Source organism: Oncorhynchus mykiss, chromosome 5 (assembly GCF_013265735.2).
Source record: "Oncorhynchus mykiss isolate Arlee chromosome 5, USDA_OmykA_1.1, whole genome shotgun sequence".
NCBI lineage: Eukaryota > Metazoa > Chordata > Actinopteri > Salmoniformes > Salmonidae > Oncorhynchus > Oncorhynchus mykiss.
The window spans coordinates 75,119,954-75,143,734 of record NC_048569.1 but is presented as its reverse complement, the minus strand read 5'-3'; the positions used below and the strand labels follow the sequence as shown (position 1 = coordinate 75,143,734).

The 23,781-nt window shown below is 44.2% G+C and overlaps 1 protein-coding gene across 5 annotated transcripts in view; it reads left to right on the top strand.

Moving 5' to 3' along the window:
• The window catches only part of LOC110524568 (capping protein, Arp2/3 and myosin-I linker protein 3), a 36,448-nt gene that overhangs the window by 4,732 nt on the left and 7,935 nt on the right, over positions 1-23,781 (top strand). For 4 of the 5 annotated variants that reach the window (XM_036978411.1, XM_036978407.1, XM_036978410.1 and 1 more), the window contains exons 3-33: positions 2,714-2,764; positions 2,865-2,924; positions 3,255-3,376; positions 3,505-3,599; positions 4,791-4,861; positions 4,986-5,059; positions 5,221-5,296; positions 5,399-5,487; positions 5,630-5,724; positions 5,804-5,890; positions 6,506-6,615; positions 6,725-6,802; positions 6,970-7,046; positions 7,553-7,657; positions 7,872-7,941; positions 8,161-8,242; positions 8,402-8,498; positions 8,670-8,724; positions 10,401-10,573; positions 11,705-11,773; positions 12,285-12,378; positions 12,623-12,721; positions 12,859-12,978; positions 13,250-13,363; positions 13,485-13,660; positions 13,820-13,907; positions 14,169-14,297; positions 14,420-14,486; positions 16,528-16,724; positions 19,359-19,438; positions 20,390-20,563. In XM_036978411.1, coding sequence (XP_036834306.1) covers positions 2,714-2,764; positions 2,865-2,924; positions 3,255-3,376; positions 3,505-3,599; positions 4,791-4,861; positions 4,986-5,059; positions 5,221-5,296; positions 5,399-5,487; positions 5,630-5,724; positions 5,804-5,890; positions 6,506-6,615; positions 6,725-6,802; positions 6,970-7,046; positions 7,553-7,657; positions 7,872-7,941; positions 8,161-8,242; positions 8,402-8,498; positions 8,670-8,724; positions 10,401-10,573; positions 11,705-11,773; positions 12,285-12,378; positions 12,623-12,721; positions 12,859-12,978; positions 13,250-13,363; positions 13,485-13,660; positions 13,820-13,907; positions 14,169-14,297; positions 14,420-14,486; positions 16,528-16,724; positions 19,359-19,438; positions 20,390-20,563 — 3,074 coding nt within the window. The remainder of the gene's footprint in view (positions 1-2,713; positions 2,765-2,864; positions 2,925-3,254; positions 3,377-3,504; positions 3,600-4,790; positions 4,862-4,985; positions 5,060-5,220; positions 5,297-5,398; positions 5,488-5,629; positions 5,725-5,803; positions 5,891-6,505; positions 6,616-6,724; positions 6,803-6,969; positions 7,047-7,552; positions 7,658-7,871; positions 7,942-8,160; positions 8,243-8,401; positions 8,499-8,669; positions 8,725-10,400; positions 10,574-11,704; positions 11,774-12,284; positions 12,379-12,622; positions 12,722-12,858; positions 12,979-13,249; positions 13,364-13,484; positions 13,661-13,819; positions 13,908-14,168; positions 14,298-14,419; positions 14,487-16,527; positions 16,725-19,358; positions 19,439-20,389; positions 20,564-23,781) is intronic. The other variant, XM_036978408.1, reaches the window with a different exon arrangement.

Genomic DNA, 23,781 nt, shown 5'->3' with positions numbered 1-23,781 from the left:
CAACCTGTGTGAGTACAGCAAGTAGGGAGAAGTATAAGAAACCGACTGACCAAATAACAAAAGCTGCTCAACACTTTTAGAAAGAAAGGTGCTATCTAGAACCTAAAAGGGTTCAGCGGCTGTCCCCATAGAAGAATCCTTTGAAAAAAAAGCTTTTGGTTCCAGGTAGAACACTTTTGGGTTCCATGTAGAACTAGGGTTCCATGTAGAACCAAATGGTTATACTTGGAACCCAAAAGGGTTTCTCCTATGGGGACAGCCGCAGAACCCATTTGGAACCCTTTTTTCTAAGAGTGTAACAACTCCACATAAAACTGCATTGAAATGTTTTCATGTTTTTGTGCTCCCCAAAACTACCACAAGCTTTCCCCTCAATTCCCTGATGAGGCAATGGGCTGAACCCCCAGCAGTGCAGGCTAGGCCTTGGCAGAGAGTCGTTCCCTTGATGACTGCTTAATGATTCATTATGGTGCGAGTTGGGAGAGTTTTGCATGTGCACCCTTTGATGTTCAGGGTCTTCGGTATGTCTGTCTATCTGTCGGGACTATGTTATCTCTTCAGTCCCCGCTGTCCAATCTCTCTCTGCTAAACTGTTCCTTCTTTTTAACTCTGAACAGTCTGTAATTGTAGTCTCTGTGGGGCATAGGATGAGGCTGAGGAGAGGGTTAGGATTTAAGGTGTCAAGGGAACGGGAAGTGTGAAATGCTTGCTTGCTATTAGGCTAGGTTTAATGTTTTAAAGCAGGTTCAGGTTCATGATGGGGCTATGGCCATTGTTTTTATTTCATGTCATGGTCAATGTACTGTAAATGAGGCTTTGGTTTCCTTGATTGTGAATTATTTAACCAGGATACTTCCAGTACTTGTTTGTGTATAACAGTCGCCTCTCCCCCTTATCAGTCCAATACGAAAAGACAGGCATCTCTGCTCCAAAAACAGACACATGCATAATGATATGCCAAGATAAGTGTGGTATGTCCCTTTGATCTGGAAGACTTTGATAAGGACTCTCCTGGGGGAACTGTCTCCCCACCCTTCTCTCCTGGGGGAACTGTCTCCCCACCCTTCTCTCCTGGGGGAACTGTCTCCCCACCCTTCTCTCCTGGGGGAACTGTCTCCCCACCCTTCTTTCCTGGGGGGACTGTCTCCCCACCCTTCTCTCCTGGGGGGACTGTCTCCTCACCCTTCTCTCCAGCATGATTTACTTGTATAAACTCATATGGTACAGTACGCACACACCGTCTCCACCCCCTACCCAGGATACCTCCCCCAACTCATCACGTTAATGTGATACTATCTGCACGTTTTAATCAACTCCTTCAGACACAGTGTCTTTGAAGTGACTTGTTGGAAATGCAGGAGACTCTTGCTCTCTTTTCTCTCTTTCTCTCTCTTTTTCTCTCTAACATCAGACACACCCCTCGTTTTGGGGGGGGGGGGGTTGATGTTGTGTGTGTGTGTGGGGGGGGTGGGTGTTGTGGGGGATTTGGTGTTGTGGGGGTTTGATGTTGTGTGGGTGGGTGTTGTGGGGGGGGGGGGGGGGGGTTGGTGTTGTGGAGGTTTGATGTTGTGTGTGTGTGTGGGTTTGATGTCGTGGGGGGGTGTGGGTGTTGTTTGGGGGTATGATGTTGTGGGGGTTTGATGGTGTGTGTGTGTGTGTGTGTGGGTTTGATGTTGTGTGGGTGGGTGTTGTGGGGGGGGGGGTTGGTGTTGTGGAGGTTTGATGTTGTGTGGGTTTGATGTTGTGGGGGGGGGGGGGGGGGTGTTGTGGGGGAGTATGATGTTGTGGGGGTTTGATGTTGTGTGTGTGGGGGTTTGATGTTGTGGGGGGGTGTGGGTGTTGTGGGGGAGTATGATGTTGTGGGGGTTTGATGTTGTGCGTGTGTGGGTTTGATGTTGTGGGGGGGGGGTGGGGGGGTGTGGGTGTTGTGGCTGCTGGCAAGTGTTTGACTCTGATGGGTAGAGTCAAGCACCTCTCTCTCAAAATGCAACAGAGAGGGGGAGCCATCATTTAATTACTGCTTTTCATTAAGAGGGCATACTGTGTAGTAGTGTTACTGGAGAGAGAACAAATGAGAGTGATGGTCACAAAGAGAAATGCAGAGGAGAAAATGTTCCTCCATCCCTCCTCAGCTACTTCTCAGAGAGCTGTTTTAAAGGGGCATCAGAGAGGAAAGGGAAATGATCAGGAGTAAAGGACGAGAGTCTGAGAGAGGAAGAGAGAGAGCATCTGATAGATATATTTATCTGATGAAAATGTTACACTGTGCTTGAACAATATTTACTAAAGTTTCTTCATTCTCCCCAAAACATATGGACAGAAGGAGCATGAGACTAGGGCATAGAGATTGTGTTTGTAGCTCAAGGGGATTTCATGTGTGAGCGTACGTTTACAGGACATCTGTGTGTGGGTGTGTGTGATTTATTTTAATGACTTCCCAACTATTATTGCGTAATCATTTCTATAGAGCATCTTAATGCACAGCCTGCGAATGCAATCCTCCCCAGTGTACACCTCAGCCCATCCATAGCATGATGTTGTGTAAAAAATATTCCTACCCAGATCAATAGATGAATACAGAGAGGGATCCACATTTCACTCTCCATTACCATGGCAACCCATCAGAGAATCTGATGCCCTTAGCGAGTCTTGAGTGCAGTGAACCTTTGCTCAGGATGGATTTAATTTGTTCCTGTTTCTCTGGCTGTCTCAGGTTCTCACAACATGGAGGCTCTATCTCCTGGTCGCCAAGGTTCCAACAAAGGTAGCCCACATGATTTGTATGTACAGTATTTACCACTTACCATACCAACATAATTATCAGCATGTTAACAAATAGGTTCAAAATGTGGCGTTCATTGCAGATAGAGGTGACATTTAACTTCTTGGAGATCCGAGCCATGAACAGTCACCCAGAGCATCAGGTGAATAACATAATTTTTGGGGTTTTGAATGGCCATGTTAGTGCATTGTCCCTGTGGCCTCTTCATTACAACTGATTAGTTGTCTAAACAGATTTATTATGGAGTGTCAATCATCTCAACATCTGAGTAATTATTTGAAGTCAGTTAATCTCATTATTTTGCATAATGGAGATATGAGGATCTTCATTCCTGTAAGTAGAGCTACTGTAATCATATATCTCCTGCAGTTAACTGTCAATTATCCATTTCAAATTTCCGCATTATCCCATCAAAATCACTGTGGTGCCTGTATCACTCTACAGTCATTGAAACTATGTTGTTTCTGTGCAGGTCGTCATAGACACGGACAAGTCCACTTATTCCTTGTGGCTACAGTCACGTGACCACCTCAGTCATGTGGTCAGCCATGTTAACTTTGCCCTGTCCAGAATATTTAACAACTCTGTGTTTGCGTAAGTGTCCATTTTCAGACAGCACAGACTCCTTTACCAGACAGTGTTGAAACCCAGACAAATGATTAATGTTAGCTAATTTGTCCCTTCTAACTTAAACCTCCTTTTGTCCTCTCTCTCTCTTTCAGTCCCTCCATCTGTCATTCAGACAGTGAACTTTCTGAGGGAAGCAGGAAGCACTCCCCCAGCTCAGAGACGTCTATGGAAACCCAGAGGGCCTGTGGTAAGAGACACAGGCAGGAAGGCAGGCATAAACAGGCAGACAGGCAGACAGGCAGACAGGCAGACAGGCAGACAGGCAGGCAGACAGGCAGACAGGCAGACAGGCAGGCAGGCAGGCAGGCAGACAGACAGACAGACAGACAGACAGACAGACAGACAGACAGACAGACAGACAGACAGACAGAGCGAGCATAAGCAGGCACGTGCACAGATAGGGCTCTACCTGTGCGGTTATGTGTGTGTGGCTAGCTACCTTGTTAAAATATCAACAGTACTGCCACTGTAGCATAACACTTGATTAACACTTGATTCAGCCTACATCATCACTATTCAGTCTGGTTGGCTGATACGCTCAGCAGAGAGAGGCAGAAAGACAGACAGGAGCGACTGCATCATCACCCTCCGATTGAACTCCATCCCTCCTTCAGTCAGGATATGCATGTATGTCAGGGCAGCAGCAACGCAGGTAGTCTAGACTCTAGCTAACCACCATATACAAAAATATCCACACAAGCCACTAGCTAGCTAGCCATATTATATGAGTTAGGAGATTATGAATATTATATTATAAACTTATTATTTGATTCAAGCATTGAAGATAAATCACAATCAGTCAAATAAATCGAGCTAGCTAAATGATCAGCTGAAAGCCCACCCTCTTTTCCAGATGTCAGTCATGAGGCACTGTTTTATCTTGCTTATGTGTGATGATGACTGAGTGTGTTGTTGCAGAAATAAATAGGTCCATGGTCAACAATGTTATACATTTCGAGATATGAATTATGAAGGGGTGCGGGCATTTTGAGCACATGGCCCTTGAAAGGTCTCTTCACGTACCTGTGCATATGAGCAGATTCGGGAAGGTGATAGATAGACAGTCATAGGAAATTGTTGAGTAATTTGATTGAGACAAATGGATAGAGAAACCCACTGCACTACATGCAGTGTATAGCACATTTACAGTTGACATTTTAGTCATTTTGCAGACACTCTTATGCAGAGCAACGCACAGTTAGTAGATTCATCTTAAGATAGCTAGGTTCATAACTATATTTCTACACAGACATTGTAGAGTAATTGCACTGCTTGTTGTCTCTCTTTTCCCCTCTTGCCTCTTTCCCTCTCTGAAATAACCAAGTGCTCTTTAAACACTTCTCTTACCATCCGCTATTTTTCTTCCTCTCTGTCTCAGGAGGGTTTTCGGAGACCTACGCTGCCCTGTGTGACTATAATGGAATCAGCTGCAAGGAGGAAGTGCAGTGGGTAAGTGCAATGGGAGTGGGCCGGTTGTGTGTGAGTGCACAGGAGAGTTATATACAACACTGTACTTTCAATTGAGGGGGTCATATACTATGGCAAGTGGACTCATGGGTAATCTTGTTCCTAGGATGTGGACACTATCTATCACTCCCAAGACAACAGGGAGTTTAATCTAGTGGACTTCAGCCACCTGGAAAGCAGGTGAGAGAAGGGGAGAGGGAAAGAAAGACAGAAAGAAAGAGGGTATGACTCTGTCAAGTTGATGCTGCTGCAGCCTTAATAAATCCAGTTGATAAATGTATATTAAGGGTATTATGAAATGTACCTGTTTCAGTGCACTAATTGTTGTGTGTTTATGACAGGGACTTGGCAGTTATTGTGGCATCACTGGCGTACAATACCTGGTTCACCAAACTATACTGTAAGGACATACGCATAGTAAGTATCCTTCTGTCTGTCTCCCCTTGTGCTTTAAACGGTCATTGATATTATTCAGAAGTTATTATGCGTGCAACGAAATTAGATCATTTCTAATTTCAGGGGTTAGAGGTCACTGAGCAGGTTCTGCACACCCTCAGTAAGTCCTCCAGTCTGGAAGAGATCACTCTGGAGAATGCTGGTCTCAAATCGTGAGTTTTCCCTTGCTTCACACCTCTCACCCATACTTTAAAAAATTATAATAAGTGTGTTAGAACCTTAAACTAAAAAGTGTTTGTGTGTGTCATTGTGTCTATGTCCAAATGTGTGTACTGTATATTGTGTATGTTGCAGTGACTTTCCTCAGAAGCTGTCAGTTGCGCTCTCAGAGAATCCTGCTTCTGTCATCCACTCTCTGAATCTGGCCCACAACACACTGGACAACCAAGGTACCAAGCAGATGCCTAACTTCCTGTTTGACTTCCACACTATGTTTGTTTTAGTGACATCTCTCCTCCTCTGGTGTAGGTGTGGCTAACCTCATCCAGCAAGTGTGTCGCCTCAGCAAAGGACTGCGTCTCCTCAACCTCTCCAAGACCTTCCTCAACTCCAAAGGTTTAGACTGCTTCACCTCTCCATCCTTCCATCGCTCAATCTCTCCATCTCTCTACTAGAGAAGGCCACACCCCCCTGTCCTACTCCATGTTGCATAAGCATCCTCCTCTACACCCCAGTGTCCCCAGACGTTAATACAAGGCAATAATTCAGCAAGCAGGAACAGTCAGCTGGAGAATCAGTTCATGAACACCTCCAACTGTGTTTGGTTTGATGAAGCAGCAATAGCTGATTGAACATGCCACTAAGCCATGCATGCATGCTACTTTTCTAGCTGAGGTGATAGAAACCTCTGTACCTCCTGTAATTCCCCCACCAACATCTCTGTGTGTTAATGTAATGTTTTGTCTACTCTACAAAGCTTCAAGAGTCATGATATGCCCCCACGGTAACCATCCTTCAGGCAGAATGCTCCGTGTTACTCCCCCGCTTTTAAAATATTTCTAATTGGAATACTGAATATTGAATTGAGAATTATACTTCACACAGGTACGGATGAGAATCACATAACAAAAAATATTCTGAAACTGGATTTTTTTGTTGTTGTGTACATTTGCATTAGCTAGCTGAATGCATCCCTCATGGCTTCCCCCTCCCCCCCTCTGTGTGTCTCAGGTGTGGTGTCTCTGTCTCAGACTCTGTGCTCCAGTGATGAGTATTCTAACTCTCTGCTGCACCTGGACCTGAGCAAGAACCCTGGGTTCCTGTCTGGGGAGGATGCCTCGGTCAGAAAACACATACACTCATACTCTGTAAACAAACCAACAGTATAGTAAATGCACTGCCTTATGAGTTTGTTTCTCAGTTAACCATCTTTTCTCTCTCTTTCTTTAGAATCTGTGCCTGTTCCTGTCCCAGCCTAATTGTCTGGTCCATTTGGACCTGTCTGGCACTGACTGTTCTGTTGACTTGGTGAGAATCTAGTGTCTCTGAGAATTTGATTGCACACTTATAGAATTAAGCATTTTAAAGAGTTTATGTGCAACTTCTGTCTTTTTCTTCCTCTATAATCCCCAACCGCTGTCTTTTTCTCTCTCCCACTAAAACTGCACAACACAACTCTCGCTTCTCTCACATAGCTATTTGGGGCTCTGCTGAGGGGTTGTTGTGCCGATCTCTCCTACTTGAATCTCTCCAAAAATACCTTCTCCCACAGGTTAGTCACATCCTTGAGATTAACTATTTCTTTGGGGTGAAGTGGCAGAAAAACGCTTTAAGGCTCGGCGTGAAGATGGAAGGCAAATTTTTAGCAAGGGATCTTTTTATTCTTAAAATCCTCAGGCTTGATCTTTCGCTCTCTCTTTTTCTTTTCACTCTTATCTGTCTTATCTCTGTCGTTCCCTTCAATGTGAAATCAAAAATAAGCTTTGTGGGAATCACTGGAACATTGTGTTCCTTTCTGTAGTTGTGTCTGTGGTTTGAAACTCCTAGAGCTGTCTGCATAGATAAGACTTATCATCTGACCCCACTTGCTCCCTCCTCTTTGACCAGCTCCATTGTCTCTGTCTCATTCCATCGGAATACGCTCTCCACTTCATACCAGTCTCTTATTTACCCAGACAATCTACAATTAACCACTCACCTTCTATCGCCTTTCCCTCCCACTCCATCTCTACTTCTTCCTCTCTCATTCATCTCACTCTGACCTCGCTCCTCTCCCAGGAAAGTGAAGGAGAACCTGCCGTTGTTCCGTCAGTTCTTCAGCTCGGCCTTCAGTCTCACCCATGTCAGCCTGGCCTCTATGAAGCTGCCCCCTGAGGCCCTGAGGTCAGTTCCCCTAGTCTCCCCTGGTCTCTATCTGTCACACCTGCATCTCACTGGAGTGACTGGGACCAGGCTAGCTGCACAACACACACTGGTCACCATGACAAATGACACTACCCTAAAGGGTGTGAATTTCCAGAAAGAGAAAGAAGCTAAAAGGTCTTTGTTGTAAACACCTTTCCCCCTTATGTTTATTTTTCCCTCTCTCTTTCTTTAGGTCTCTCTTTATCGGTCTGACCACAAACCCTCACATCAATGACCTACACCTGGACATTAGTGGCTGTGAGGTACAAGTCTGTCACTCTGTACACAACATTCAATTCCTGCTGGCCTTTATATAATTGACCATATCTATCTCTCTGGCATTCATTGCTTATGTTTCCAATAAGGACTTACTGAGCAGTAGCTATAGATGAAAACTATGTCAAGGTCTCCTGTGCTTTGAATGTCCTCCTCTCACACATGCTCACACTCTGTCTGTCTGTCTGCCTGCCTGTCTGCCTCAGCTGAAATCTGCAGGAGCTTCTGTGATCCAGGAGCTGTTCCCTAGACTCTCCTCCATCGCCACTCTGGACATCTCAGACAACGGTGAGCAGAATGACTGACTGTACCACTATGGCACAGTGTGATACTCTGCACCGCTGTGGCAGCCTGCACCACTCAAGCTAGTTTTGTGTGAGGGGGTTGTCTGTTTGAGCTTGTTTTGTATGAGGGGATGGTGTGTGCTTGATGTAGTTGTGTTTACAGGGCTGGATGCAGACCTTCTCTCAGTTCTACCAGCTTTCTCCAAACACACCTCCCTAAAGCACCTGTATCTGGGCAAGAACTTCAACATCAAGAGCAGGTGCAGTACTACAGAGGCACTCTGTGTGTGTGTGTGTGCGTCAGTTTGCATCAGAGCTTGATTTTCCTCAGGCAGACTTGGATGATTACGATAGCAGCAGGAAATGACTAGTGCCAGAGCTCCTGCTGAGTGTAGCCTGAACTGCCTCTCTCCCCATGGATCTATGTACAGGGTGCTGGATGAAATCCTACACAAGCTGGTCCAACTCATACAGGAGGAGGAATGTGTGAGTGAGAATGCGTCACAATTCACACATCATTCACACATTACACACATTTGAATGTTCACTGATTGTAACTCATTGTGAAATACTGATATTCTCCACACACACAGACTGTATTGTACATGGTATTCTCTCATACATAAATACTCGTTATTTTCTACAGTATAGTGTTTCCCTTCGAGTACCTTGCCTTCAGAAAGTATTCAGACCCTTTGACTTTTTCCACCTTTGGTTAGGATACATCCTTAGTCTAAAATGTATTTAAAAACAATGTTTCCTCATCGATCTACACACATTACCCCATAATGACAAAGCAAAACTGTTTTTTATAATTATTTTTCTAATTTATATTTTTTAGTTGTTCGGTATCACATTTACTTAAGTATTCAGACCCTTTACTCAGTACTCTGTTAAGCATATTTGGCAGTGATTACAGCCTTGAGGCTTCTTGGGTATGACACTACAAGCTTAGCACACCTGAGTTCTCCCATTCTTCTCTGTAGATCCTCTCAAGCTCTGTCAGGTTGGATGGGGAGCGTCACAGCTATTTTCAGGTCTCTTCAGAGATGTTGGATCGGGTTCAAGTCCGGGGTCTGGCTGGGCCACTCAAGAACATTCAGAGACTTGTCCCGAAGCCACTCCTGCTTTGTCTTGACTGTGTGCTTAGGGTCGTTGACCTGTTTGTAGGTGAAACTTCGCCCGAGTCTGAGGTCCTGAGTGCTCTGGAGCACTTTTGGCAAACTCCAAGCGGGCTATCATGTGCCTTTTACTGAGGAGTGGCTTCCGTCTGGCCTCTCTCTACCATAATGGCCTGATTGGTGGAGTGCTGTAAAGATGGTTGTCCTTCTGGAAGGTTCTCCCATCTCTACAGAGGAACTCTAGAGCTCTGTCAGAGTGACCACCGGGTTCTTAGTTACCCCCCTGACCAAGGCCCTTCTCCCCCGATTGCTCAAGTTTGGCCGGGCGGCCAGCTCTAGAAAGAGTCTTGGTGGTTACAAACTTCTTCCATTTAAGAATGATGGAGGCCACTGTGTTCTTGGGGACCTTCAATCCTGCAGACATGTTTTATTAGCCTTTCCCAGATCTGTGTCTGTGACGTAATCCTGTCTCGGAGCTCTATGGACAATTCCTTCGACCTCATGGCTTGGTTTTTGCTCTGGCATGCACTGTCAACTGTGGAACCTTGTATAGACAATCATGTCTAATCAATTGAATTTACCACAGGTGGACTCCAATGAAGTTGTAGAAACATCTCAAGGATGATCAATGTAAACAGGATGCACCTGAGCTCAATTTCTAGGCTCATAGCAAAGGGTCTGAAAACTTATGTAAATAATGAATTTCAGTTTTTTATTTTTTATTAATTTGTATATCACTCCATGGCCCTGTTACTGTGGGCTGTAACATATTGTGCCCTCTGAATTATTACCTTTGTGTACAAAACTGACACATCACTCTATTACAAATGCTAAATTCCTCAGTTCCTCCTCAGCACTGCTGCCACCTGTTCCTAGCTGTATTTAACCATCTCTCTCCACTGTCATCTCCTTCTCCTTTATTTTTCTGTCCTCTGTTCTGTCCTACCCTTTTCTTCTGCTTTACCTCTCCCCTGCTCTCCACCCTATCCCATCTCCCTCCATCCTCACCCTCTCTCTCCCCTCTCCCCTGTCCCTCCCCAGGCCCTCCAGTCCCTCTCACTGGCTGACTCGCGGCTGCGTTCTCGGGGCACAGTGCTGGTAAACGCTCTGGGCAGCAACACCTGTCTGCGAAAGGTGGACCTGAGTGGGAACAGCCTGGAGGACATTGGAGCCAAGATGCTGAGCAAAGCCCTACAGATCAACACCACACTCAGGCAAGAGACAGGGAGGGAAAGATAGAAGGTATGGTTGTGTTTGACACTGGTTATCCCCTGTCCTGACAGGAGTGACTTGGTTGGATGGTTATGGTTGTGTTTGACACTGGTTATCCCCTGTCCTGACAGGAGTGACTTGGTTGGATGGTTATGGTTGTGTTTGACACTGGTTATCCCCTGTCCTGACAGGAGTGACTTGGTTGGATGGTTATGGTTGTGTTTGACACTGGTTATCCCCTGTCCTGACAGGAGTGACTTGGTTGGATGGTTGTGGTTGTGTTTGACACTGGTTCTCCACTGTCCTGACAGCAGTGACTTGGTTAGATGGTTGTGTTTGACACTGGTTCTCCACTGTCCTGACAGTAGTGACTTGGTTAGATGGTTGTGTTTGACACTGGTTCTCCACTGTCCTGACAGCAGTGACTTGGTTAGATGGTTGTGTTTGACACTGGTTCTCCACTGTCCTGACAGCAGTGACTTGGTTAGATGGTTGTGTTTGACACTGGTTCTCCACTGTCCTGACAGGAGTGACTTGGTTAGATGGTTGTGTTTGACACTGGTTCTCCACTGTCCTGACAGCAGTGACTTGGTTAGATGGTTGTGTTTGACACTGGTTCTCCACTGTCCTGACAGCAGTGACTTGGTTAGATGGTTGTGTTTGACACTGGTTCTCCACTGTCCTGACAGTAGTGACTTGGTTGGATGGTTGTGGTTGTGTTTGACACTGGTTCTCCACTGTCCTGACAGCAGTGACTTGGTTAGATGGTTGTGTTTGACACTGGTTCTTCACTGTCCTGACAGTAGTGACTTGGTTAGATGGTTGTGTTTGACACTGGTTATCCCCTGTCCTGACAGCAGTGACTTGGTTGGATGGTTGTGGTTGTGTTTGACACTGGTTCTCCACTGTCCTGACAGCAGTGACTTGGTTAGATGGTTGTGTTTGACACTGGTTCTTCACTGTCCTGACAGCAGTGACTTGGTTAGATGGTTGTGTTTGACACTGGTTCTCCACTGTCCTGACAGCAGTGACTTGGTTAGATGGTTGTGTTTGACACTGGTTCTCCACTGTCCTGACAGTAGTGACTTGGTTAGATGGTTGTGTTTGACACTGGTTCTCCACTGTCCTGACAGGAGTGTGACGTGGGATCGTAACAACACCTCAGCTACAGGATTCCTGGATGTGGCTCGAGCCCTGGAACAGTGAGACTGTTTGTGCTTTAAACTCACACACACACACACACACACACACACACACACACACACACACACACACACATACTTCTAAGCAAGACATTTGATTTAAATAGGATCCAAGAGACATTGAGGTACCTGAAGTTCTGTCTAATTTACATTCACTGTTGTTCTGAGTATTTTCAGAATTAGCTGGCTAATATATAAACTCCGGTACACAGGAAGCAAACCAAGCTTACTTTACACATCACAGGACTAAACAAGGACTTGTGAGGGTCAGCCAGAGAGCTTCGATTTCCCCTTTAATTAGGCTGCAATAATCAAAGCATTACTCATCCTATCACAGTCCATAGTCCAGCATAATGTGGGGGAATTCTGGGAGTTCTGTCCACTGGGGATATTAAGGCTTGGGTCTCTAACTGTTTTTCTGCAGCTCTCTTTCTAGTTCCTTCCTTTCTGTCTCCTTCCTAACTCAAACCCCTTCTCTTTTTTTTAACTCTGCCGGTGGGTTTTCTCTCAGTAACTTCACCTTGCAGTACATGCCCCTCCCCCTCAGTGACATCAGCCAGGCGTACCGTAGTACCTCTGAGAGGACAGAGCAGGCACTGACCAAGGTGGGCTCCTGACGCTACCCGAGTTCATCTGCACCCATCTCAATGTCTCCCTCCATTCCTCTGTTAACCATCCTCTCATCTCATCTGCCTTGTCCTTTCCTCCCCTGCTTCTTTTCTCTACTGGGGATCTACCATCACCAACTCTTTCCTGCATTTTCCAATTCAAATTACACTGCTTCATTGAGATTACCACACATGACCATATTGCCAGTGTGAGTGAATGGTTTTTATCTGGGATCATCAGATCCAGCGTGCTCTGCTGCGGAACAACCAGACTCAGCGCTTCTCTCAGAGACAGGCTCTACGGCTGCACCAGGGCCTGGTCACCAGCACTGCTGAACAGGTAGATACAGCATATGTATATAATTTGTGTGTGTGTGTGATTGAGAGAGAGTGAGTTGAGCCATCACGAGAGCAATATGTGTGTATTGTAAATCTTTTACTGACGTTCCTCCTTCTTGTCTGTTCTCTGTTTACCAGGTGATGGAGCGTCTGAGTGTGTGTGTGCAGCAGCAGGTGTGTGTGCTGCGTGGAGTAGGGGAGATGGAGGAGATTCAAGCTGCTAAACAGGTGCTGAAGGAGGCAAGAAACTCCCGTGCGGTGAGTGTGTGTACATGCCTGAATCATTTCTCTAACATCTGGAGTGTAGGTGAGTTTAAAGTGTTAATTGTATGTCTTTGTGTATTCATACGACCCCCCCCAACTGTCTCTCTCAATTAAATTTCAATTTAAGGGGCTTTATTGGTATAGGAAACATATGTTTCCATTGCCAAAGCAAGTAAAATATATAATAACAAAAGTGAAATAAACTATAAGAAATTAACAGTAAACATTACACAAAAGTTCCATGAGAACTCTCTCTCCCTCTCAGCTGTACCCCTCTCTCTGTGAGCTAGCTCATGTGCTGTCAGTAGACGGGCCAGTCAGACAGAGACTGGACCAACTGGCAGGGGAACTGACCAGAGCAGCTGACAAGGAACTACAGGTATACTGCTCAATACTGTACATCACTCATTCAACATCATCTGTTTACTTACTCCTTCACCATTTCTCAAACATAGACATAGTTGTTTATCTGTTTGTTTAATTGGTTGTTTGATTGACAGGTGATTGTTGATTCCATGGTGTCTCTCTGTCGTGAGTTGTGCCCGCTGTCCTCCTCTGCTGCGGAGAGATTAAGTCCTCAGCTCTCGTCTGTCTCGGAGCGCGTCTCCATCCCTCGCTCCGCCATCCGCACAGCCTTGATGGAGAGAGCAGCACAAGACATTCACCGAGCGCTGGAGTAAGGGGGAGGGAGGGGGAGCTGAGGGAGGAAGATAAGCAATGCAGCCTTCTTTGTTCAATTGAATCAGTGTGGGTATCTGTGAACTTATTCTCCCTCCTCCCTGCCCTCCCTCTCCCTTTCCTCCCCACACGTTTTGTCTCTCTCCCCCTCTCTCAGGGAGGTGAAGCTCTCAGTGGTCTCCTATCTCACCAACTCCATCGTGGATCAGATCTTGCAGGAGCTCTACGCCACTCACAAGACTCTGGTATAGACACGCTGCCATCTGTCTGTGTCTCTGTCTATCTGTATGGGCTTGTCACCTTTTGCTTACAATTATTGGTAAAACTTTACTTGAAAGGGGTATACAGGCATTCATAACACCATTACACTTTTGCAGTATCATTCATAGAAACATTCATAAAACCTTTATGAAACCAGTCAGAACACATTAATGAGTGTTGCAGTATTATTCATAACAAACTTCATAATACATTTATTGAAGTGTATTGTCCGATCCCTGTCCCAGACGCGGCGGGTGTCCCAGGTGAAGCGCTGGGAGGTAACATGTGACGGAGGAACAGGTCTGAGGTCACACAGACACAGAGACTCTCTGGACCTCACAGATGATGAGATGGGCACCAGTATAGTGAGCATTGTGTGTTGGGATTGTCTGCTTAGGGTGTGTGTATGGTATGTGTGAGCGTATGTGTTTTGTGATTGTCTGTTTGGGATGTGTTTGTTTGTTTTTGCTTCTACGTCTTTCTCTGCCTTCTCTAGGACACAATTGCCATTAAGAAGCGTAGCTCTAGAACTAGACGTATTCGACCTGTCTCTACCAGGCTGAGTGAGTATGCCTCCGTACCACTATCTCTCTATCCTTCTCTTCCTACCTGCTCTCTTTTAGAGGTCATTAGTGACTGTCTGTTTTCCTCTCCCGCTCTCCCGCTCTCCCTCTCTCCTTTCCTCTCCTTCCCTCTCTCCTTTCCTCTCCCCCTCTCTCCTTTCCTCTCTCCCTTCCTCTCATCCTCTCTCCCTTCTTCTCCCTCTCTCCCCTTTCCTCTCCCTCTCTCTCCTTTCCTCTCACTCTCTCTCCTTTCCTCTCACTCTCTCTCCTTTCCTCTCCCCCTCTCTCCTTTCCTCTCCCCCTCTCACCTTTCCTCTCCTCCTCTCTCCCTTCCTCTCCCTCTCTCCCCTTTCCTCTCCCTCTCTCCCCTTTCCTCTCCCTCTCTCCCCTTTCCTCTCCCTCTCTCCCCTTTCCTCTCCCTCTCTCTCCTTTCCTCTCCCTCTCTCTCCTTTCCTCTCCCCCTCTCTCCTTTCCTCTCCTCCTCTTTCCTTTCCTCTCCTCCTTTCTCCTTTCCTCTCTCTCTCTGAGAGAGCCATTTTTGGCTGGTGTCCCTGCCAGCCTAAGTCCATTCCTGCATCAACATACAGTGCATTAAGATAGTATTCAGATGCCTTGACTTATTCCACATTGTTTTACGTTACAGCCTTATTCTAAAATTGATTTTAAAAATGCTTTCCCTCAATCTACATACAATATCCCGTAATGACAAAGGGAAAACAGGTTTTAAGAAATTCTGGCAAATGTATTGAAATGTATAAAAAGATCCTCTCAAGCTCTGTCAGGTTGGATGGGGAGCGTTATTTTCAGGTCTCTCCAGAGATGTTCGATCGGGTTAAAGTCCGGGCTCTGGCTGGGCCACTCAAGGACATTCAGAGACTTCGGAGTCCCGAATCCGCTTCTGTGTTGTCTTGGCTGTGTGCTTGTCCTGTTGGAAGGTGAACCTTCGCCCCAGTCTGAGGTCCTGAGCGCTCTGGAGCAGGTTTTCATCAAGGATCTCATACTTTGCTCCATTCATCTTTCCCTCAATCCTGACTAATCTCCCAGTCCCTGCCGATGGAAAAACATTCCCACAGCATGATGCTGCCACCACCATGCTTCACCGTAGAGATGGGGCCAGGTTCCCTCCAGACATGACGCTTGGCATTCAGGCCAAAATGTTCAATCTTGATTTCATCAGACCAAAGAATCATGTTTCTCAAGGTCTGAGACTCTTTTAGGTGCCTTTTGGCAAATTCCAAGCAGGCTGTCAGGTGCCGTTAACTCAGGAGTGGCATCCTCCCTGACCAAGACCCTTCTCCGCCTGATTGCTCAGTTTGGCCGGGCAGCCAGCTCTAGGAAGAGTCTTGGTGGTTCCAAACTTCTTCCATTTAAGAATGATGGAGGCCACTGTGTTCTTGGAGACCTTCAATTCTGCAGAAATGTTCTGTTACCTTTCCCAGATCTGTGCCTCAACACAATCCTGTCTCAGAGCTATACAGACAATTCCTTCAACTTCATGGTTTGGTTTTTGCTCTGATATGCACTGTCAACTGTGGAACCTTATATACACGTGTGTGCCTTTCCAAATCATGTCCAATCAATTTAATTTACCACAGGTGGACTCCAAGTTATAGAAACATCTCAAGGATGATCAATGGAAACAGGATGCACCTGAGCTCAATTCTGAGTATCATAGCAAAGGGTCTGAATTCTTATGTAAAAGAAGGTATTTCTGTTTTTTATTTTTAATATATTTGCAGACATTCTAAAAACCTGTTTTCGCTTTGTCATTATGGGGTATTGGGTGTAGATATAAGGATTTTTTATCCATTTTAGAGTAAGGCTGTAACATAACAAAATGTGGAAAAAGTGAACTGGTCTGAATACTTTCCGAATACACTGAATTTGAGTGCAGTTGCTAATTGTTGTAGTTTTTAACAGTATGTCTTTGAAGCACTGTTGACAGCGCCACGTGACTCCTATGGGAACTTCTAGCCCCTCTCCACTTCCTTCTCCATTTTTATCTCGTCATCTTTTCCTATTTTTTCTCTCTCTCTTTCAGGCCAGTGTGATGACTCCAGCTCCTCCCCACCCCCCTCTGTGTCCTCTTCTTTCTCTTCTTTCTCGGCCCTCTCTCGCTCTACATCCTGGGAGGGGCTGTCTGAGCTCCCTACCCAAGGTGCACCTCTCCATCATGTGACGCGGGTTAGGCCGAGGCCCCCACGGAGGCACCGAGCAGGACATGCCCCCTCTGACACAGTAAGAGGAAGCTGACCTCAGCATCTCACCCCATATGGAGTATATAATGTTGCTACTGAACTGCTCAGAATGTTTGTAATACTTGCCTGTGAATATGGAAATACAGGATCTATAATAACTTATAGATTCACTTAGATTTCTCATTTGTGTGCAGAAGCGTAAAGATGTAGATATATTATCTATTCAATTATACATTTAAGGAGATAGTGATTTGGCAACACATAGTTAAAGATATGTGAACTTTAAAAACTCTGAGTAACATAGAGATACTTGCATATTAATAACACAGGATAGAGATGTTATTAGCATAGATAATGACAACTAAAAAGATAATATTCCCTTATGATACATGCATAATTTATAACTTGTGGCCATTTTCATTTTCTTATTAAATAAACCAGATATGATTGATATCAGATTGATACAGGTTTCTAACTCTGTGCTGTTCATATGTGCTTGTGTGTGTGTGTGTGTGCTCATGCACATATTCTATTCCATTAGAGCAGTGGTTCCCAAACTGTTTATAGTCCCGTACCCCTTCAAACATCCAACCTCCAGCTGCGTACCCCCTCCAGCACCAGGGTCAGCACACTTTATTAAACATAAGAATGAGTGTGAGTTGTCGTCACAACCCGGCTCGTGGGAAGTGACAAAGAGCTCTTATAGAACCAGGGCACAAATAATAATATAAAAAATTATCATTATATCTTTATTTAACCATCTTACATATAAAACCTTATTTGTTAATTGAAACCTGGTGAATAACTCACCACAGGTTAATGAGAAGGGTGTGCTTGAAAGGATGCACATAACTCTGCAATGTTAGGTTGTATTGGAAAGAGTCTCAGTCTTAAATCATTTTCCACACACAGTCTGTACCTGTATTAAGTTTATGCAACTGAGGGCCGAGAATCCACTCTTAGATGGATTTGTGGTTGCAAAGGGCATCAGTGTCTTAACAGCTCGATTTGCTACGGCAGTATACTCTGAGCGCAGCCCTATCCAGAAATCTGACAGTGGTTTCTGATTTTAAATTACATTTTCACATAACCACTTGTTGCAATTTTGATGAGGCGCTCTTGTGGACTGGAGGTAGGGCATGAAAGGGATAATGAATCCAGTTGTTTGTGTAATCCGTTTTGGGGAAGTACCTGCGTAATAACTCACTCAGGTGCTTCGCTATATCACATTTGACATTGTCCGTAAGCTTGACTTCATTTGCACATAAAAAATCATATAATGATGGAAAGACCTGTGTGTTGTCCTTGTTAATGCAGACAGAGAAGAGCTCCAACTTCTTAATCATAGCCTCAATTTTGTCCCGCACATTTAATATAGTTGCGGAGAGTCCCTGTAATCCTAGATTCAGATCATTCAAAAAAAACATCACCCAGATAGGCCAGTTGTGTGAGAAACTCGTCATCATGCAAGCGGTCAGACGAGTGCAAATTTATGGTCAGTAATACACTTTAAGCTCGTGTCTCAATTTGAAAAAAACTTGTCAATACTTTGCCTCTTGATAACCAGCACACTTCTGTATGTTGTAAAAGCATTACACGGTTGCTGCCCATATCATTGCATAGTGCAGAAAATACCCAAGAGTTCAGGGGCCATGCTTTAACAAAGTTAACCATTTTCACTTTAGTGTCCAAAATGTCTTTCAAGCTGTCAGACATTCCCTTGGCAGCAAGAGCCTCTCGGTGGATTCTGCAGTATACCCAAGTGGCATTGGGAGCAACTGCTTGCACACGCGTTACCACTCCACTATGTCTCCCTGTCATGGCTTTTGCGCAGATACCAACATGAGCAGCAGCTATGTTTGGCTACATACAGACCGTTAGTGGAATTCCCATGAGAGAGTAAAGGTTAATGTGATTGGATGTTAATTATTTGACTAGGCTACCTGTATATGACATTGTGTTGTTATTTCGCTGAACACGAGATGGTTTTATTTTATTTTTGGCAGTGAAACAAGGCTACTCAGGCGAGAGAAAAAAAACTCTCCCAAATGTTTAGCCTCGGTTGGAAAATATAAATGGACTGTTTGAAAATGTGAAGAAAGAAAAAGTTCAAAATGTACTCCAGTTTGGGAATACCTGCATTAGAGCAATTATTCATGTAATTAACATAATGATAATACAAAAAGTTGTAATTTAATTTATGACTCCTGTTTAATTCCCACCGCATATTCCCAAATACTGGGGCCTCCCAGCTCCTGGCAGTGGCAGCATGCTGCTCTATTATCAGGGTGATTTGGATTGTGTCCAGGGTTGTCTATACTAAGTGAATTACTCCAATTGGGTTAAGTCATCTCTCCAAAGCTATGTAGTATAATCCATTTGTATTATTACCAACAGAACATTTTAAAAATGAAACCATAACCCCCCAAAAAAGTACTTTGATGTTTAAAAAGGCTTCTGAAGTTTAATGTCCACTTTTAAATTTCAGACTTGATTTTCAACTACAAAAAATGTATCACCCCTAAAAAAATGTCCATTAATTATAATCCACCTAATAATTCACATTTTATGTTGCTGCAAGAAAAAATGTCTGCTGTGAGAAACTGGTGAAATTAAGATCCTACATCTATCTGTATGGTCAAGCTGAAATATGGGTGTTTTTCTCTGTCCCCAGCATTGCCCTGAAAATGGAGCTGTTACCCCTATTGATCATGGACTCCCAGATTTCTACACCAAGAGAGTGCTCCCTGATAGGTAGATCTCCCTCTCTCTCTCTCTCTCGCGCTCTCTCTCTCTCGCTCTCTCGCTCTCTCGCTCTCCCAATGACCAAAAGGCAATTGGAGTGAATAGCAGCACACCATACGCATGATCTAAATTACATGAATCCCCCAAAGAAACTACAACCTAAGTAATTTAGCATAGGCTCTACTTTCCATCAGTCCATTGACTACTTTCAGGAGAAGGACTTACAGTAGGTGAGCTCTGCCTTTAGTAATAGTTTGAGAGTATCCTCTCCGCCTGTCACATTCTGGCAGAGTAATGCTGGTCCATGCTAGTACACCCACACAGCAGATCATCTTGTTAAGTTTATGCTTTTAGTATTATTACATTTACTGTTAAACATATTTCTAAAGTAATGCACTCTGGATAAAGCATTGTGTGCCAGGAGTGGTATCCTAGCAACATCCCTTGCTGCTGGGAAGTGTTATTAAGTTTCAGTGAGGCAGCAGCCCAGAGAAACATGCGCTCTTTTTCGGCTGTCCCCATAGGATAAACCTTTTTTTGGTTCCAGGCAGAACCCTTTTGGGTTTCATGTTGAACCATATATAGAAAGGGCTCTACATGGAATCCAAAAAGGGTTCTATCTGGAACCAAAAGGGTTCTACCTGGAACCAAAAAGGCTTCTTCAAATGTTTATCCTATGGGGACAGCTGAAGAACCCTTTTAGATTCTAGACGGCACCTTTTTTCGAAGAGTGTTTGGGGGGTCTGATGATAGAGAGAATAATAAAAAGTGCAGGTGCTGACTAGGGACAAACTGAACAGAAATGTGTCTTAAAAAATATAGACATACTGTATTTTTACTGCATAGCTATGGTCAGTTTGTCTCTCATAACATCTGCTTTTTGTCTTTACCCGTTCTCTTTTTCCTGTTTCCCTCCCCTCATCTCTCTTTACCCTCGCCATCTCTCTTTCCCTACATCAGTCAGTTGTCCTCTCTTCATAAAGCCCACTCTCTCAGACGAAAGAAGAGACGCAATATGCTGGCCATCTTTGGTTTCCGTAGGAACCGCAACTCAACGCTCTCCAATCAGGGGCCAGATTCTGGCAGAGACGGATGTGGGGAAGAGTGTCGCACTGTCGCCATGGCACCCACAGGGTTTGTGAATCCTCATGATCATGCATACACACTCTCCCATGTAATATGATATATGCAGCTGCAATCTGCACAGTATGATATACAGTTGAAGTCTGAAGTTTATTTACACTTAGGTTGGAGTCATTAAAACTCATTTCTCAACCACTCCACAAATTTCTTGTTAACAAACTATAGTTTTGGCAAGTCGGTTAGGACATCTACTCTGTGCATGACACAAGTAATTTTACCAACAATTGTTTACAGAAAGATTATTTCACTTATAATTCACTGTATCGCAATTCCAGTGGGTCAGAAGTTTACATACACAAAGTTGACTGTGCCTTTAAACAGCTTGGAAAATTCCAGAAAAGGATGTCATGGCTTTAGAAGCTCCTGATAGGCTAATTGACATCATTTGAGTCATTTGGAGGTGTACCTGTGGATGTATTTCAAGGCCTACCTTCAAACCCAGTGCCTCCTTGCTTGACATCATGGGAAAATCAAAAGAAATCAGCCAAGACCCCAGAAAACATTTTTTAGAGCTCCAAAAGTCTGGTTCATCCTTGGGAGAAATGTCCAAATGCCTGAAGGTACCACGTTCATCTGTACAAACAATAGTAATCAAGTATAAACACCATGGGACCACACAGCCATCATACCCGCTCAGGAAGGAGACGCGTTCTGTCTCCTAGAAATTAATGTAGTTTGGTGCAAAAAGTGCAAATCAATCCCAGAACAACAGCAAAGGACCTTGTGAAGATGCTGGAGGAAACGGGTACAAAAGTATCTATATCCACAGTAAATCGAGTCCTATATCGACATAACCTGAAAGGCCGCTCAGCAAGGAAGAAGCCACTGCTCCAAAACCGCCATAAAAAAGGCAAACTACTGTTTGCAACTGATCACACTTTTTGGAGAAATGTCCTCTGGTCTGATGAAACACAAATGGAACTGTTTGGCCATAATGACCCTCCTTATGTTTGGAGGAATAAGGGGCTTGCAAACCGAAGAACACCATCCCAACCGTGAAGCACAGGATGGCAGCATCATGTTGTGGTCGTGCTTTGCTGCAGGAGGGACTGGTGCACGTCACAAAATAGATGACATCATGAGGGAGGAAAATTATGTGGATTTATTGTAGCAACATCTCAAGACATCATTTGAGCAAATGGGTCTTCCAAATGGACAATGACCCCAAGCATACTTCAAAAGTTGTGGCAAAATGGCTTAAGGACAACGAAGTTAAGGTATTGGAGTGGCCATCACAAAGCCCTGACCTCAATCCTATAGAACATTTGTGGGCAGAACTGAAAAAGTATGTGCTAGCAAGGAGGCCTACAAACCTGACTCAGTTACACCAGCTCTGTCAGGAGGAATGGGCCAAAATTCACCCAACTTATTCTGAGAAGCTTGTGGAAGGCTACCAGAAACGTTTCACCCAAGTTAAACAATTTAAAGGCAATGCTACCAAATACGAATTGAGTGTATGTAAACTTCTGACCCACTGGGAATGTGATGAAAGAAATAAAAGCTGAAATAAATAATTATTTCTACTATTATTCTGACATTTCACATTCTGAAAATAAAGTGGTGATCCTAACTGACCTAAGACAGGGAATTTTTACTATGATTAAATGTCAGGAATTGTGAAAAACTGAGTTTAAATGTAGTTGGTTAAGGTGTATGTAAACTTCCGACTTCAACTTTATATTTCAGTGTTGCATCATCTTCAGTCACTTTATTACATGTCACCCACCACTTTATGAATGTATCGCTCTTTCACTCTCTCTTTCTCTCTCTGTCCATCTGTTAGAATGATGGGCATTAAGTGCATGCTCTGTGGGCCCTGTGTGCTACTAGTCTAAATCAGTGCTGGGATGCAGCTCTGTGTTGACATGAGGAATGGGCATGCTGCTGGAGAGCACACCCTTACAGAAAAAACACATGATTTTACATGTTGAAAATCACATGATTTCACAGGAAATTGAAACACTACACCCATTTTCACATGTAGGGTGTGGTGTACTGCAGGGCAGTTCTCTCGGCCCTCTACTTTTTTCTATTTTTACCAATGACATGCCAGTGGCATTTAACAAAGCCTGTGTGGCCATGTATGCTGATGACTCAACCATATAAGTGTCAGCAACCACAGCTAATTAGGTAACAAACACTTAACAAGGACTTACAGTCAGTTTTGGAATGGGTGGCCAGTAATAAACAGACCCTGAACATCTATAAAACTAAGAGCATTGTATTTGGTACAAATCCCTCCTTAAGCTCTAGACCTCAGCTGAATCTGGTAATGAATGGTGTGGCTGTTGAAGAGAGTTGAGGAGACTTGGTTTTGCCTTAGATTGTAAACTGTCATGGTCATATAGATGCAATGGTTGTGAAGATGGGGAGAGGTCTGTCTGTAATATACAGTGGCAAGAAAAAGTATGTGAACCGTTTGGAATTACCTGGATTTCTGCATACATTTAACATAAAATTTGATCTGATCTTCATCTAACTCACAACAATAGACAAACAGTTTGCTTAAACTAATAACACACAAATTATTGTATTTTTCTTATCTATATTGAATACATCATTTAAACATTCACAGTGTAGGTTGGAAAAAGTATGTGAACCCCTAGGCTAATGACTTCTCCAAAAGCTAATTGGAGTCGGGAGTCAACTAACCTGGAGTCAAATCAATGAGATGAGATTGGAGATGTTGGTTAGTGCTGCCCTGCCCCATCAAAAAACACTCACAAAATTTGAGTTTTGCTTCACAAAAAAGCATTGCCTGATGTGAACCATGCCTTGAACAAAAGAGATCTCAGAAGACCTAAGATTAAGAATAGTTGCTTTGCATTAAGCTGAAAAGGGTTACAAAAGTATCTCTAAAAGTCAGTCCACGGTAAGACACATTGTCTATAAATGGAGAAATTTCAGCACTGTTGCTACTCTCCCTAGGAGTGGCCGTCCTGCCAAGATGACTGCAAGAGCACAGAGAAGAATGCTCAATGAGGTTAAGAAGAATTCTAGAGTGTCAGCTAAAGACTTACAGAAATCTCTGGAAGATGCTAATATCTATTGTTGAGTCTACAATACGTAAAACACTAAACAAGAATGTTGTTCATGGGAGGACACCATGGAAGAAGCCACGGCTGTCCAAAAAAAACATTGCTGCATGTCTGAAGATTGCAAAAGAGCACCTGGATGTTGTTCCACAGCGCAACTGGCAAAATGAGCAG